Source organism: Sesamum indicum, unplaced genomic scaffold (genome assembly GCF_000512975.1).
Source record: "Sesamum indicum cultivar Zhongzhi No. 13 unplaced genomic scaffold, S_indicum_v1.0 scaffold00118, whole genome shotgun sequence".
In the NCBI taxonomy this organism is placed as follows: Eukaryota; Viridiplantae; Streptophyta; class Magnoliopsida; order Lamiales; family Pedaliaceae; genus Sesamum; species Sesamum indicum.
The window spans coordinates 266570-281543 of record NW_011628047.1 but is presented as its reverse complement, the minus strand read 5'-3'; the positions used below and the strand labels follow the sequence as shown (position 1 = coordinate 281543).

Sequence of the window (14974 nt, the reverse complement as noted above, 5' to 3'; positions counted from 1 at the left end):
GAAATTCGAAGAACAATACGATTCTTATGGCCAATAGAGAGTGAAAAGATGATATTACATGGGCTTCACAGAGATGGAGGGGTAAACACATAATCAACATGTCTTATAGAGCACTACTTGCAGCATGTGTATACCACATTTGGAAGGAAAGAAACCTGAGACGATACGATCACACCGAGAGGACGCCTACTACCATAGCATTACTGATCATTGAGGACATTAGACAACGAATCCATAGCATCTCCCTCTCTAGATCAGTCAGTACACGTGCTTTATTTAGATTATGGCGAATCCCTTGACCATGTGTCCTATGCAATGAAGGACTGACAGAGACACATGCACATTTATTCTTCCAATGCAGATTTAGTCGAAGATGTCTCACGGAAATTCGAAGAACAATACGATTCTTATGGCCAATAGAGAGTGAAAAGATGATATTACATGGGCTTCACAGAGATGGAGGGGTAAACACATAATCAACATGTCTTATAGAGCACTACTTGCAGCATGTGTATACCACATTTGGAAGGAAAGAAACCTGAGACGATACGATCACACGAGAGGACGCCCTACTACCATAGCATTACTGATCATTGAGGACATTAGACAGCGAATCCATAGCATCACACTATCTAGATCAGTCAATACGATTCGATCACACCGAGAGGACGCCTACTACCATAGCATTACTGATCATTGAGGACATTAGACAACGAATCCATAGCATCTCCCTCTCTAGATCAGTCAGTACACGTGCTTTATTTAGATTATGGCGAATCCCTTGGCCTGTCAAGGGATAAACCATTTGGGAACCATATTGTTGTACTGTACCATTTTTACTCAATGAAACTTACTTTTACCTAAAAAAAGAATAAATATGTGGCGTGGGATTTTGAGTGATCCCGAAAGTAGTGAAGACCAGCCTACTTTCGGTCCTGGTGGGTCAAATAACTCATAGATAGCGTGTGCTGTTGGTCGATCATTCTCAAATCTCCAAATTATACGGTCTTCCCCTCCAAAAATAGTGGGTAGTACATGTGTGATCTCCAAACACTCAACATCCGTGATAATGGGCCACTGCCATACTCCTTCATGAATCACCGTGCTTAGTCTGGATGACTCATGTAGTCCAAAAATCCTCGGTCCTCGTGGGAAGGTGTCGCAAAGAGGGCCAAGGTGGTGCCATGGATCCTGCCACAAGAAGAAAATCCTCCCATCTCCAATTCGGTAGTCTACCATGGTTTGGAGAAACATCCGTAATCGAAGGATTTTTCTCCATCTCCATGAGCCGCCATGGTCTGTAATCGTCCATATAGAGGTATGTTGTAGGCGTCCCTGGTACAGCCACTCAACCCAAATCGATGTCCTGTCGCATCTAATGACATCACATAGTTTTTTTGTCATCAATGCACGGTTCAAGGTACTGATATCCTTGAATTCAAGTCCTCCCTCCTCCTTAGGTCGGCATATAGCGTTTCCCCTACTTCCTCGTCCGGGGTCATGATGATGATGTCTTTCGGTAGTGTTGAGGTGATATCAAGCATGACGCATACACGAGCAAAATCCAGCCTCGTGCATGCTCTCGTTATGGCATCCGGGTATAGAGGTTTTCCCACTCCACTGGCTACCATACTAAGGCCCTCATCTGTCCATAACTCCACTGGAAGGTGTCGTAATTTAATCCAAACAGGTACCTGTGTATGCTTTAGTTTTCTCAAAACCATTCCCGGCTCCCATTTTTGTAATACTATTGTCTGACCCTGAAAAAGCCACGGTCCACCTTCAATGATATCTTCCATCGCAGTAATTGTTTTGAACTGAAAAAAGAAGAACCCATTATTGGTAGCTGTAACCTCAACTAAATCCGACCAGACCGACATCGCGAACTCCTTCACATGATGGAAGTACGGTCTTTTTCCAAGAAATCCCACTGCAGTAGTCCTCCATCGTTTAGAACCATTGCGTATAATATCTAGTGTCGGTCGCACAATAACTTCCCTATTTTGCAAGGTAGGTGCAATAAATGTGAGGGTCTTGCGGGTGGAGTTGTTGAACGCTTGGGCAATTTTATCGTCAACTGTCGCATCGTTGTTGAACGCTTGGGCAATTTTATCGTCAACTGTCGCATCCGGATAAGTATGCAAAGGAATATTCCCCACGATCCCGTATGATTAGTACTCAAATTTTGGAACTTAGGGTTTTTTTGCAACACATCAGCAGTGACATCAGCCCTAGCAGTTGCATCATCAGTGATATCAGCCCTAGCAATTACATCATCGATGATACAAGGAAAGCTAGGGCTGACATCAACACTGACACATGCAAAAATAGGGCTGATGTCAGCAATTCTGTGGAAAGAAATCAAGCTATGCATGATGCTCCTCTTCCAACGGGTCTGTACGTTGGAAACATCCCGTTGCACGCATACCCGGATACAATTATCGACGACAAAATAGCGCATGCATTTAATCATTCGACCCGGAAAACCTTATCATTCATTGCCCCAACAATGCAGAACGGAGAGGTTGTCGTGCGACCTTCTTTAGATGCGGTACGTAATGGGTCTAAACGTTGGAAATCTACTGCAGTTGGCTATTTCTTGGGCAAACGGCCATATTATCATCACCTTAAGGAGTTTGCACATTCGGTCTGGCCAGCACTAAGGGAGGTGACAGCGACCACAAACGGATTCTTCTTTTTTCAGTTTAAAACAGTTTGTGATATGGAGGAGATAATTGAGGGAGGCCCGTGGTTGTTCCAAGGGCAGCCGATAGTTCTTCAAAAGTGGGAACCGGGGATGGCCATGAGAAAATTGAAGCATACACAAGTGCCCGTCTGGATTAAACTACGACACCTTCCGATGGAATTTTGGACAACAGAAGGATTGAGCACTGTAGCAAGTGGTGTGGGGAAGCCCCTTTACCCCGACGCGATTACAAGAGCATGCACGAGACTGGACTTTGCTCGTGTATGTGTGATGATTGATGCCACACAAAAGTTGCATAAACATATTATTGTCATGGCACCTGATGAAGAAGGAGGGGAGACACCTTGCAAAGTTGACATTGAGTATGAATGGCTCCCACCAAAGTGCACAGCGTGCATGTCATTGGGACATTCGAACAAGGATTGTGCACTAAACAAAACCCGCAAACCGACGAAGCCAACAGTAAATGTGTATGTGCCGAAAGTCAATGTAGCACAACCGCAACTTCCGACTAAGGGACATAAGACGATGATGGTTGAAGATATACCCAAAGCAGATGCGGGAGATAGACATGTGGACCAGAACCACTCCAAGCAAGAAGAGAGAGGTAAGGCAATTGTTATTTATAATGCTTTTGACGCTTTGCATTTAATTGATGATGCAGGTGAGCATTCAGGGGGTCCTAACACAAGCAGCCCCAAGGTCGATGATCCATGTTGAACATCGCTGTGTGGAATGTCCGTGGGCTGAACAAACGAGACCATCAGCTCGCTTTGAAGGACTTGGTCTCTGAATACAGGTTACACTTCCTTGGCATTCTTGAAACTCGTGTTCGTTTGAATAATGTTATGCATATTCAATCGTTTTTACTTCCACATTGGAAATGGTTTGTCGATTATTCTTCTGTTGGTAATCGCATCTGGATAGCTTGGGACGAGAATATTGTTGATGTCCATATCTTAGACTCGGCAGATCAATTTATTCACTGTCGGGTTACTAATATGGCTGACAATGAATCTGTTATTATCACTGTTGTTTATGGGGCATCTGAGGTGATTGATCGTCGGAATTTATGGACGGCACTGGAGACGCTATCTCAGCAATGCTCTGACATCCCGTGGATGGTGGGAGGGGATTTTAATGCAGTACGTGACCTTAACGAAGTATGTGGCATCTCAGGAGATATAAGGATGGCCACCGAAGAATTTAATGCTGGTATTCTGGAGGCGGGGCTGATCCCACTTCCTATGCAAGGTGAATGGTTCACGTGGCATAATTGCAGTACGTCTATGAGGAGTTTATGGAAGCGGCTGGATCGGATTCTTATTAATGACCGCTGGCTGGCAAGGTTCCCGAGCGCATATTATCACAGCCTTACTCCACGGACATCTGACCACTCTCCACTGGTCTTACATGGGGATATACAACAACATAATGGAGGCATGTTTCGATTTGATAACTATCTGGCCCATTCACCCGAGTTTATCCACAATGTGCAGAATATTTGGCATCATGAGATTGTGGGTATTCCTATGTATGCTGTGACACGTAAACTGAAGGCACTTAAACCAGTCTTTAGACTACAAAGGAGAAATAAGGGAGATCTGACGATGAATGTCCAACTAGCCAAAGGTTTTCTTGATGAGGCACAACAGTTGGTGAGCTCTGATAGACAAAATGAGCTATATCTACTCCTGGAGCATTGTTGTCGAGTCGTTTATGCTAAAGCGGCAAAACTCGAACAAATTATGCTGCAGCAGAGAGCCAAAATGCAGTGGATGAAAGACGGAGACCAATGTTCCCGGGTTTTCTTTCGTAAAATTGCACAGAGACGAGTAAGGAGGAGAATCTTACAGATTAATGATGAGAATGGTTTCACACACACGGATCTAGGGGAAATCGCCCATGAGTTTGTCTCATACTATCAGAACCTATTAGGAGGCACCAGAAGACGGCTGTCAGTGGATATTCGTTATCTTAGACCGTGGGCAAGGCACTGTATCACTGATGAGGAAGCTAATCAATTACTCCTTCCAATCTCGGCGGATGATGTGAAGCAAGCAATGTTCGATATTGCTGATGACAAGGCACCGGGACCTGATGGCTACTCGTCAAGGTTTTTCAAGGCGGCTTGGCCTGTGGTTGGGGAAGAAGTTACGAGGGCGGTACTAGACTTCTTTTCTACCGGAAAACTTCTGAAGCAGGTCAACTCCACGATCTTGGCCCTGATCCCAAAGGTACATACGCCTATGTCGGTTAATGATTTTAGACCAATTTCATGCTGCAATGTTTTATACAAGATCATTGCGAAACTTCTTGTCCAAAAAATTAGTGTGCTACTGGACAAGATAGTTAGCCCATGTCAGACAGCTTTTATTCCGGGAAGAAGCATTGGGGACAACATTATGTTAGCCCAGGAATTATTCTCCAGATATAACCAGATGCGCCTACCCCCGAGATGCGCACTTAAAGTGGATATCAGGAAGGCCTATGATACGGTGGAGTGGGACTTCCTGTTAGCAGTTTTGCAGCTGTTCGGGTTTCCACCTACGTTTACAAGGTGGATTGAGGAGTGTGTTACCACGACATCATTCTCGATTGGGCTCAATGGAAAACCTCATGGGTTCTTTGCTGGAGCGAGAGGACTACGACAGGGAGACCCACTTTCTCCTTATCTGTTTGTTCTTGTTATGGAAGCCTTACATCTGGGATTCTTGCAACGAATTGAACAGGACATCCAATTCACTTATCATTGGAAGTGTGAGAGTTCTAAGGTTTTTCAGATGGGATTTGCAGACGACCTCCTCTTACTGTGCAAAGCTGACTTAGACTCCATCAGAGTCTTCAAAGAGGGATTGGACTGGTTTGCGGAGTTGTCGGGCCTTCGGCTGAATGTCCAAAAAAGTCACTTAATCATTTCACGTTCGGCTCAAAATTTGAAGGACCAGATGCTGGATATTTTGGGCTTTCAGGAGGGCCACCTTCCAATGAGGTACCTGGGTCTTCCCTTAATCTCGTCTAGGCTGACCATCTCTGATTGCCAACCGCTTATCTCAAAAATTGATGCACGTATTAATGGATGGGAAGGGATTTCATTATCATATGCTGGGCGGGTACAAATCATCAAATCTGTGCTCTCAGCATTGAGCTTATATTGGGCTTCTGCATTCATATTACCTAAGAAAGTCATCAGTGAAATTGAGAAGAGGTTGAGGACTTTCCTATGGAAGGGTACGACGTCCAGTGGGTACGCTAAGGTAGCCTGGAAAGATGTGTGTCGACCGATGGATGAGGGGGGACTTGGGTTCAAGGACATCTCCACCTTGAATCGCGCATTAATGAGCAAGAAACTATGTGATGTTATCCAGTGTGACAGGACATCCATATGGGTTCAGTGGCTCTACCAAGACCGATTACGTGAGAGATCGATTTGGACTATCCGTGAACATGGAGGTTCTTGGGGATGGCGAAAAATACTCAGGCTACGTCCTTTCCTTCGCGCTATCGTGGATTACCAGATTGGAAATGGAGACAGATTCTTTGTTTGGCAGGACCCGTGGCATCACTTGGGTCCACTTATCGAGCGATTCCCTCGAGGTCCCCGCCATCTTAGACTTGAAGAATCAGCAAAACTCAGCTTGGTGATTCCATGACATCACTGCTGAGATCACTCCAAATGACATCACTGCTGACATCATGGATGACATCATCCTGCATAAAAAGACAAAAAAACAGATTTCTACTTTTGATTATCGCGCTCCTACGGGATTGTTCGTTGGAAACATTCCGTTGCTTGGCAAACTTCCTACCACAGACAAATCGTGGCTATCCCACCTGGGGGTGTGCATACTGTGCGATGAGGGAGCTACGGAATCTCATCCACATTTATTCTTCCAATGCAGATTTAGTCGTCAGTGCCTTTATGAGATTCGCAGAAGGATTCGCTTTCACTGGCCCAATAGAGATTGGGCAACAGATATTGAATGGGCGACACGGAAATGGAGAGGGGAGCACATTATTAATAGAGCTTACCGTACACTACTGGCGGCGTGCGTCTACCACATATGGAAGGAGAGGAACTTGAGGAGATTTGATCATACTGAGCGGACACCGGCCACATTGAGCATACTAATCATCAATGACGTCAGACAGAGGATTCTTAGCGTTGACTTAGCATCGTCAGTCAGTACACGAGCATTGTATAGATTATGGCGTATCCCTTGGGTAGAGGGAGAAACCAGTTGATAATCCCATGTTGTACCATGTTGTACTGTACCATTACTCTTTATTAATGAAATTTACATTTACCGAAAAAAAAAAATTACATCATCAGTGACAGCAGCCCTAGCAGTTACATCATCAGTGGCATAAGCCCTAGCAGTTACATCATCAGTGACATCAGCCCTAGCATCAGTGACATCAGCAGTGACATAAGCCCTAGCAGTTACATCATTAGTGACATCAGCATTGACCTCATACGTCACGTTAGCCTCTACCTCATCCACACATAGCGCCACATCATCCACACATGGCGCCACATCATCCAAACTCGCTGCCACTTCAGCGCCGCTTGCTCCACGTCCGTTCGCCGGCGAGATGGTCGGAGAACCATCATCAAGATTTTTCGACCGTTTGCCCATCTCTTCCATCGCCGTCCGGTCACCAGAAACGGAGGAAGAATCCGGCAAAGACATAGCAGCAGGTATCTTCGCGCTTTCTTCAGCACTTTCCGGCGAAAAATGAACTGTCACCCTCTCACCTGTTATTTTTCCGACCAAACTGTTCTTGTTCGCCGGCCAGACGCATCTCATGGGTTTGCGACTAGGTACCGGCGCCGTAACCAATTTATTTGCAGCAAATCATCCGAATTTCTTCTCCCATCGAGGTTTGAGATCATTGAGCGCAGCCTTGGATTTGTCATCTCCATCCAATATTCTATTGGCCAGCAAGAGAAACTCCTCGATGTTGAAATAAACCGGCGGAGACGAAGAGTCACCACCTCCATTGATAGCGCGTTTCAGTGCGCCGCTTCCAAACCCTACCTCCGAGCACCCTTGAAACGACTGCAAGATTGGATCTTTCCTCATTGGCACGTCTCCTCCATCCCCAACGACGTTAGAATACTCACCAGTGATCGAAAAATCGGCAGTTTCCATCGACTTTTCACCGTGCGTCTTTTCGGCTCCCAAAAACCCTAGATCCGACGGTTCCCTTGTTGCAAGTTGTACAGACCACATCCTTCCATCCTCCATCACTGGAACATTATCCCCATCTTCAAAACGTCGAATACGGCCATCTACCGACGAAGATCCGGCATAAATCGTCGGCTTTTTGGTGCGGTCTTCTTCCTCACGCGTTTCTTCGAATTTCTCCGACGATTCTTCACATGAAACAGCCCCTTCATGCCGTTCACCATCCTCCACGTCATTCTCATCGCCGGCCGCCTCATCGCCGCCGTCCCCAAGGCTGCCGGCCGGAAAATTTTGGGCTAGGATTTTAGTGTGTGAAATTGAAGGTGTGCTAGTGTGTGTAGGAGAGAGAGAATTTTTTTGGTCCATTTTTGGGTAAGCCTCTTTACCCGGATGCAATTACAAGAGCATGCACGAGATTGGACTTCGCTCATGTATGCGTGATGATTGATGTAACACAAAAGATTGAAAAACATATTATCATCATAACACTGGATGAAGATGGTGGGGAGACACCTTGCAAGGTAGATGTTGAGTACGAATGGCTTTCCGCAAAATGCACGGATTGTATGACGTTGGGCCATACGGTTAAGGATTGTACATTGAACAAACCTCGCAAACCGACTAAGCCACCGATAGCTGTTTACGTACAAAAAGCTACCATCCCCCCCCAACGAACCGCCCCTGAAAAAGGAAGCAGCACATTAACCATACAGCTGATGAGACACCGAGACGAGAGGAGAATGATGTTCATGTTGAACGCAATGTATCTCAACATAGCAATAAGGGAAAGGAAGTGGTTATATATAATGCCTTTGATGCTTTACATTTGCTAGATGACGCAGAAGAGCCAACCAGGGGTCCTAACATTAGCAGCCCCGTCAGAAGTGATCCATGTTGAACATTGCTGTGTGGAACGTCCGCGGGCTGAATAAAAGGGACCATCAACTCGCACTAAAGGACCTTGTCTCTGAATACAGGTTATATTTTTTGGGCATTTTTGAAACTCGTGTTCGATTAAATAATGTCATGCCTATTCAGTCATTTCTGCTTCCTCAATGGAAATGGTTTGTCGATTATGCCACTATTGGAAACCGTATATGGCTTGCCTGGGATGAAAATATTATTGACGTACATGTACTTGAATCAGGGGAACAATTTCTGCACTGTCGTGTTACTAGTAGGACTGATAATGAAGTTGTTATTATTACTATTGTTTATGGTGCATCTGAGGTGATAGATCGAAGAGCCCTATGGACCACACTAGGGACAATGGCCCAACTGTGTACGGATGATCCGTGGCTGGTGGGGGGGGATTTCAACGCAGTCCGTGATCTTAATGAGGTATGTGGCATTTCGGGAGATATAAGGATGGCCATGGAAGAATTTAATGCTGGCATTCAGGAGGCCGGGTTATTGCCTCTACCTATGCAAGGTGAATGGTATACATGGCACAACTGTAGTACAACCACACGTAGTTTATGGAAGCGACTGGATCGGATTCTTATAAATGATCGGTGGCTTGCGAGATTTCCTACATCGTCATATCATTGCCTTACGCCCCGGACTTCTGACCACTCACCATTAGTCTTATATAGGGATACACAACAACAAAATGGAGGTATGTTTCGGTTTGACAATTATCTGACCCATTCGCCTGATTTTATCCAAAATGGAGGTATGTTTCGGTTTGACAATTATCTGACCCATTCGCCTGATTTTATCCCTAGTGTACAGAACATATGGCAGCATGAGGTGGTTGGCGTGCCCATGTATGCAGTGTCACGTAAACTAAAGGCCCTCAAATCGGTCTTCAGATAGCAGAGGAGGAATAAGGGAGACTTGACTCTTATGTCCAATTAGCGAAGGGGTTCCTTGAAGAGGCACAAAACTTGGTGAGTTCAGACAGGCAGAATAAGCTCTTCCTTTTTCTGGAACATTGTTGCCGGCTAGTGTACGCTAAAGCAGTCAAACTTGAGCAAATTATGCTACAACAGAGAGCCAAGATGCAATGGATGAAGGGAGGGGACCAATGCTCCCGGATCTTCTTTCGCAAAATCGCTCAGAGACGGGCAGTGAGGAGGATCTTGCAAATAAATGATGAGAATGGTACCACTCACACAGAACCGAGTGAGGTCGTGCAAGAATTTGTGTCATTTTATCAGAACCTCTTAGGAGGTAACAGACGTCGGCTATTGGTGGATATTAATTACCTCAGACCTTGGGCGAGGCATATACTATCCAATGAGGAGGCTAGCCACTTATTCCTACCTTTCTCACCGAAGATGTGAAGCAAGCCATTTTTGACATTGCCGAGGATAAGGCTCCAGGCCCTGATGGTTTCTCGTCCGGCTTCTTCAAGGCAGCTTGGCCAGTTGTGGGTACAGAAGTTACAAGGGTAGTATTGGATTTCTTTACTACGGGGAAACTCCTTAAACAAGTTAACACCACACTTTTGGCATTGATCCCCAAGGTACATACTCCTATGCCTGTCAATGATTTTAGACCAATTTCATGCTGTAATGTTTTATATAAGGTCATTACTAAACTGCTTGTTCAAGGCAGCTTGGCCAGTTGTGGGTACAGAAGTTACAAGGGTAGTATTGGATTTCTTTACTACGGGGAAACTCCTTAAACAAGTTAACACCACACTTTTGGCATTGATCCCCAAGGTACATACTCCTATGCCTGTCAATGATTTTAGACCAATTTCATGCTGTAATGTTTTATATAAGGTCATTACTAAACTGCTTGTCCATCGGTTGAGTATGGTTCTGGACAAGTTAATCAGTCCCTGCCAAACAGCCTTCATCCCGGGAAGAAGCATTGGGGACAAGTTAATCAGTCCCTGCCAAACAGCCTTCATCCCGGGAAGAAGCATTGGGGACAACATTATGTTAGTACAGGAATTGTTCACAGGATATAATCAGATATGCCTTCCCCCAAGATGTGCACTTAAAGTGGATATTAAAGTGGCCGGTGTCCGCTCAGTGTGTTCAAATCTTCTCAAGTTTCTTTCCCTCCATATGTGGTAGACACACGATGCAAGTAGCGTACGGTAAGCGCTATTAACAATGTGCTTACCTCTCCATTTCCGCGTCGCCCATTCAATATCTGTTGCCCAATCCCTGTTGGGCCAGTGAAAACGAATCCATCTGCGAATCTCAAAGAGGCACTGACGACTAAATCTGCATCGAAAGAATAAATGTGAATGAGATTTCGTAGCTCTCTCATTGCACAATATGCATACCCCCAGGTGGGATAGCCATGATTTGCCCGAAAGTAGAGAATGATCCCTCATTCGTTGGTCGACACACATTTTTTCAGGCTACCTTGGCGTAACCACTAGACGTGGTACTCTTCCCAAGGAAAGTCCTCAATCTCTTCTCAATTTCATTGATGACTTTCTTAGGAAGTATGAAAGCAGAAGCCCAATATAAACTTCTAGTTATTGCAAAAATGATGGCAATGCAAAAATTCTCTCTCTAAAAAATGGACTCTCCAAAATATCTATCTTCTCTCACACACACTAATACACCACCAAAAACATACACTAGCCCTATCTCTATATTCCCGCCGGCTGGCGACTTGGGAGGCGGTGGTGAGGCGTCTGAGGATGTCGGAAAAGCTGAAGGGGAGCCAAGGATGAGAACGTTCGCTGGTTTTAATGGAGAAAATCGCCTCCTCGCCATGGAAGATGAAGAGTCAGGCTCCACTAATCCGGCCACCGACGGCGATTTTTTGCATTCCCATGGCAGCCCAAGGTGTGTGGGGGTGGAAGGATTGTTGTTGAGGAAGGAAGACGGAAGTTTGGCCGGGGAACAGACAGATCTGGAATCAAGGTTTTGCGCCGCCAACAATGGCGGAAATCGTCCAAGCGACTTCAATCTTGAGGAATTCCTCGTCCTTACTAATAAAGTGGTCGACCATGGTGACGCCCAGGCCATGGCTGCGCTAAATGAAACGACGTTGGGAGGTTCGATTTGGGATCACGAAGTCGCGTTTGCCGGCGGAGTGTTTGAAGGTTGACGACCATCCGTTTGCCCGCGCTTGAGAAACGCCTACCGAAGACGTACAGTGCCGGTGACGACGAGTTCAGGGGATGGAAGCATGGCAGCGACCTTCCATCTTCTACCGGCTATGCGCGGTAGGATAATCGCTGCAAATGCCGACGGATTTGCACAGAAACGAAGAGAACAGATTGACGCCGGCGACTCTTGGACTTCCGGCGAACTGTGACGTGCACTGTGTTGTTGACGTGTTTGCCTCCGTGGGAAAAGTAGGTGCTGAGGTGGAGGAGCATGGTGTTGACGTGGGGGATGATTTGGAGTGAGTTGATGATGTCAGCCCTAGTAGGGCTGACATCAGTGTTAACGCAACAGATGACGTGGAGATGAAGATGGGTGATGCAGCAGCTGAATTGGTTGAATGCACTGCTGATGTCATCAATGATGCAAGCCCTGATGATGTCAGCCATGATGCAAGCCTTGATGATGTCAGCCATGATGCAAGCCTTGATGAAGTCAACCATGATGCAAGCCCTAATGATGTCAGCCAGGATGCAAGCCCTGATGATGTCATCCATGATGTAAGCCCTAATGATGTCAGCTGTGAAGTCATCAATAATGTGAAAAATTGCAGAATTTTTCCTAAGCAAACTAGACCTATTCCGACTGGATTATTTGTTGGGGACATACCACTACATGCTAGCCCTAATGCGATTGATGAAGATAAAATTGCCCACGCGTTTAATAACTTGTCCCGTAAAACGTTAACTTTTATTGCCCCAACGGTTGAAAATGGGGAAACTATAGTTCGGCCGTCCTTGGACACAGTACGTGATGGATCCAAACGTTGGAAAACTACGGCTGTCGGATATTTTCTGGGGAAAAAGCCGTATTATCATCATGTGAAGGAATACGCTCATTCGATGTGGCCAGCACTGAGAGAGGTCATAGGGACAACTAATGGATTCTTTTTCTTCCAATTTAAAACACTCATTGATATGGAAGACGTGATCGAAGGGGGACAACTAATGGATTCTTTTTCTTCCAATTTAAAACACTCATTGATATGGAAGACGTGATCGAAGGGGGACCTTAGTTGTTCCAAGGACAACCAATAGTTTTGCAAAAGTGGGAACTAGGTATGGCCATGAGAAAGCTCCAACATAAGCATGTACCTGTTTGGATTAAACTTAGACACCTTCCTATGGAATATTGGACTACTGATGGATTGAGTACGGTTGCTAGTGGAGTGGGTAAACCTCTTTACCCGGATGCAATAACGAGAGCATGCATGAGACTGGATTTCGCTCGTGTATGTGTGATGATTGATATAGCACATAAGTTGACAAAACATATCATAGTCATGACACCAGATGAAAATGGAGGGGAAACACCTTGTAAAGTCGATGGATAATATTATGCATATACAGTCCTATTTGTTACCTCAATGGAAGTGGTTTACTGATTATAATTCCATTGAAAATCGTATATGGCTAGCGTGGGATGAGAATTTTATTGATGTCCATGTTCTTGACCTGGGTGAACAATTCGTGCACTATCGTATCACTAGTAAAGCTGTCAATGAATCTGTTATTGTTACTGTTGTTTATGGTGCAACTGAGGTGATTGACCGTCGAATTTTGTGGACTGCACTGGAAACACTCGCTCAGCAGTGCTCAGACGTCCCGTGGTTGGTGGGAGGGGACTTTAATGTAGTACGAGACCTTAATGACGTATGTGGCGTTTCAGGAGATATAAGGATGGCCACAGCAGAATTTAATATCGGTATAATGCAAGGTGAATGGTTTACATGGCATAATCGTAGTACAACCGAGCGGAGTTTATGGAAGCGGTTGGATCGGATCCTTATTAACGATTGTTGGCTGGCAAGGTTCCCTACCTCATCCTATCACAGTCTTACACCACGGACATCTGACCACTCGCCACTGGTTCTACATGGGGATACACAACAACTTAACGGAGGTATGTTTCGATTTGATAACTATTTGGCCCTTTCACCTGAGTTTATTCCCAATGTACAGAGCATTTGGCATCATGAGGTTGTTGGTATACCTATGTATGCTGTGACACGTAAACTGAAGGCACTTAAACCGATTTTCCGACTACAGAGGAGGAATAAGGGGGATTTGACGCTGAATGTCCAATTAGCCAAAGGTTTTCTCGATGAGGCACAACAATTGGTAAGCTTTGATAGACAGAATGAGCTCTACTTACTCCTGGAACATTGTTGTCGAATCGTTTATGCTAAAGCGGCAAAACTCGAACAAATTATGTTGCAGCAAAGAGCTAAGATGCAGTGGATGAAAGACGGAGACCAATGTTCCAGGGTTTTCTTTCGTAAGATTGCTCAGAGACGAGTAATGAGGAGAATCTTGCAGATCAACGATGAGAATGGTACCACACACACGGATAAGCACATGAGTTTGTCTCATACTATCAGAACCTTTTAGGAGGTACTAGATGACGGTTGACAGTGGATATTCGATATCTTAGACCATGGGCGAGGCACTGTATTACTGATGAGGAAGCTAGCCACTTACTCCTACCGGTATCGTCGAATAATGTGAAGCAAGCAGTGTTTGATATCGCTGAAGACAAGGCGCCGGGACCTGATGGTTACTCGTCAGGGTTTTTTAAGGCGGCTTGGCCTATGGTAGGGGAAGAAGTAACGAGAGCGATTCTGAATTTCTTTTCCACCGGAAAACTACTAAAACAGATCAACTCCACAATTTTGGCTCTAATACCAAAGGTACACACTCCTATGTCAGTTAATGATTTTATACTAATTTCATGCTGCAATATTTTATACAAGATCATTGCGAAACTACTTGTTCAGAGACTTAATGTTTTGCTAGACAAGATTATTAGCCCCTGTCAGACAGCTTTTATTCTGGGAAGAAGCATTGGGGACAACATTATGTTAGCCCAGGACTATTCTCGGGCTATAACCAGATGCGCCTACCTCCCATATGCACTCTTAAAATGGATATCAGGAAGGCCTATGATACGGTGGAGTGGGACTTCTTGTTAGCAGTTTTGCAGTTGTTCGG

At 45.2% G+C, this 14974-nt stretch overlaps 1 protein-coding gene across 1 annotated transcript; it reads left to right on the top strand.

The window, feature by feature from the left end:
* Positions 1 to 3708: 3708 nt before the first annotated feature.
* On the top strand, positions 3709 to 5536 carry LOC105178971. Its single transcript, XM_011102557.1, has 3 exons — positions 3709 to 4365; positions 4537 to 4944; positions 5504 to 5536. The coding sequence occupies exons 1-3, from the start codon at positions 3709 to 3711 to the stop codon at positions 5534 to 5536; spliced, it is 1098 nt and encodes a 365-aa protein (XP_011100859.1).
* Positions 5537 to 14974: the final 9438 nt, after the last annotated feature.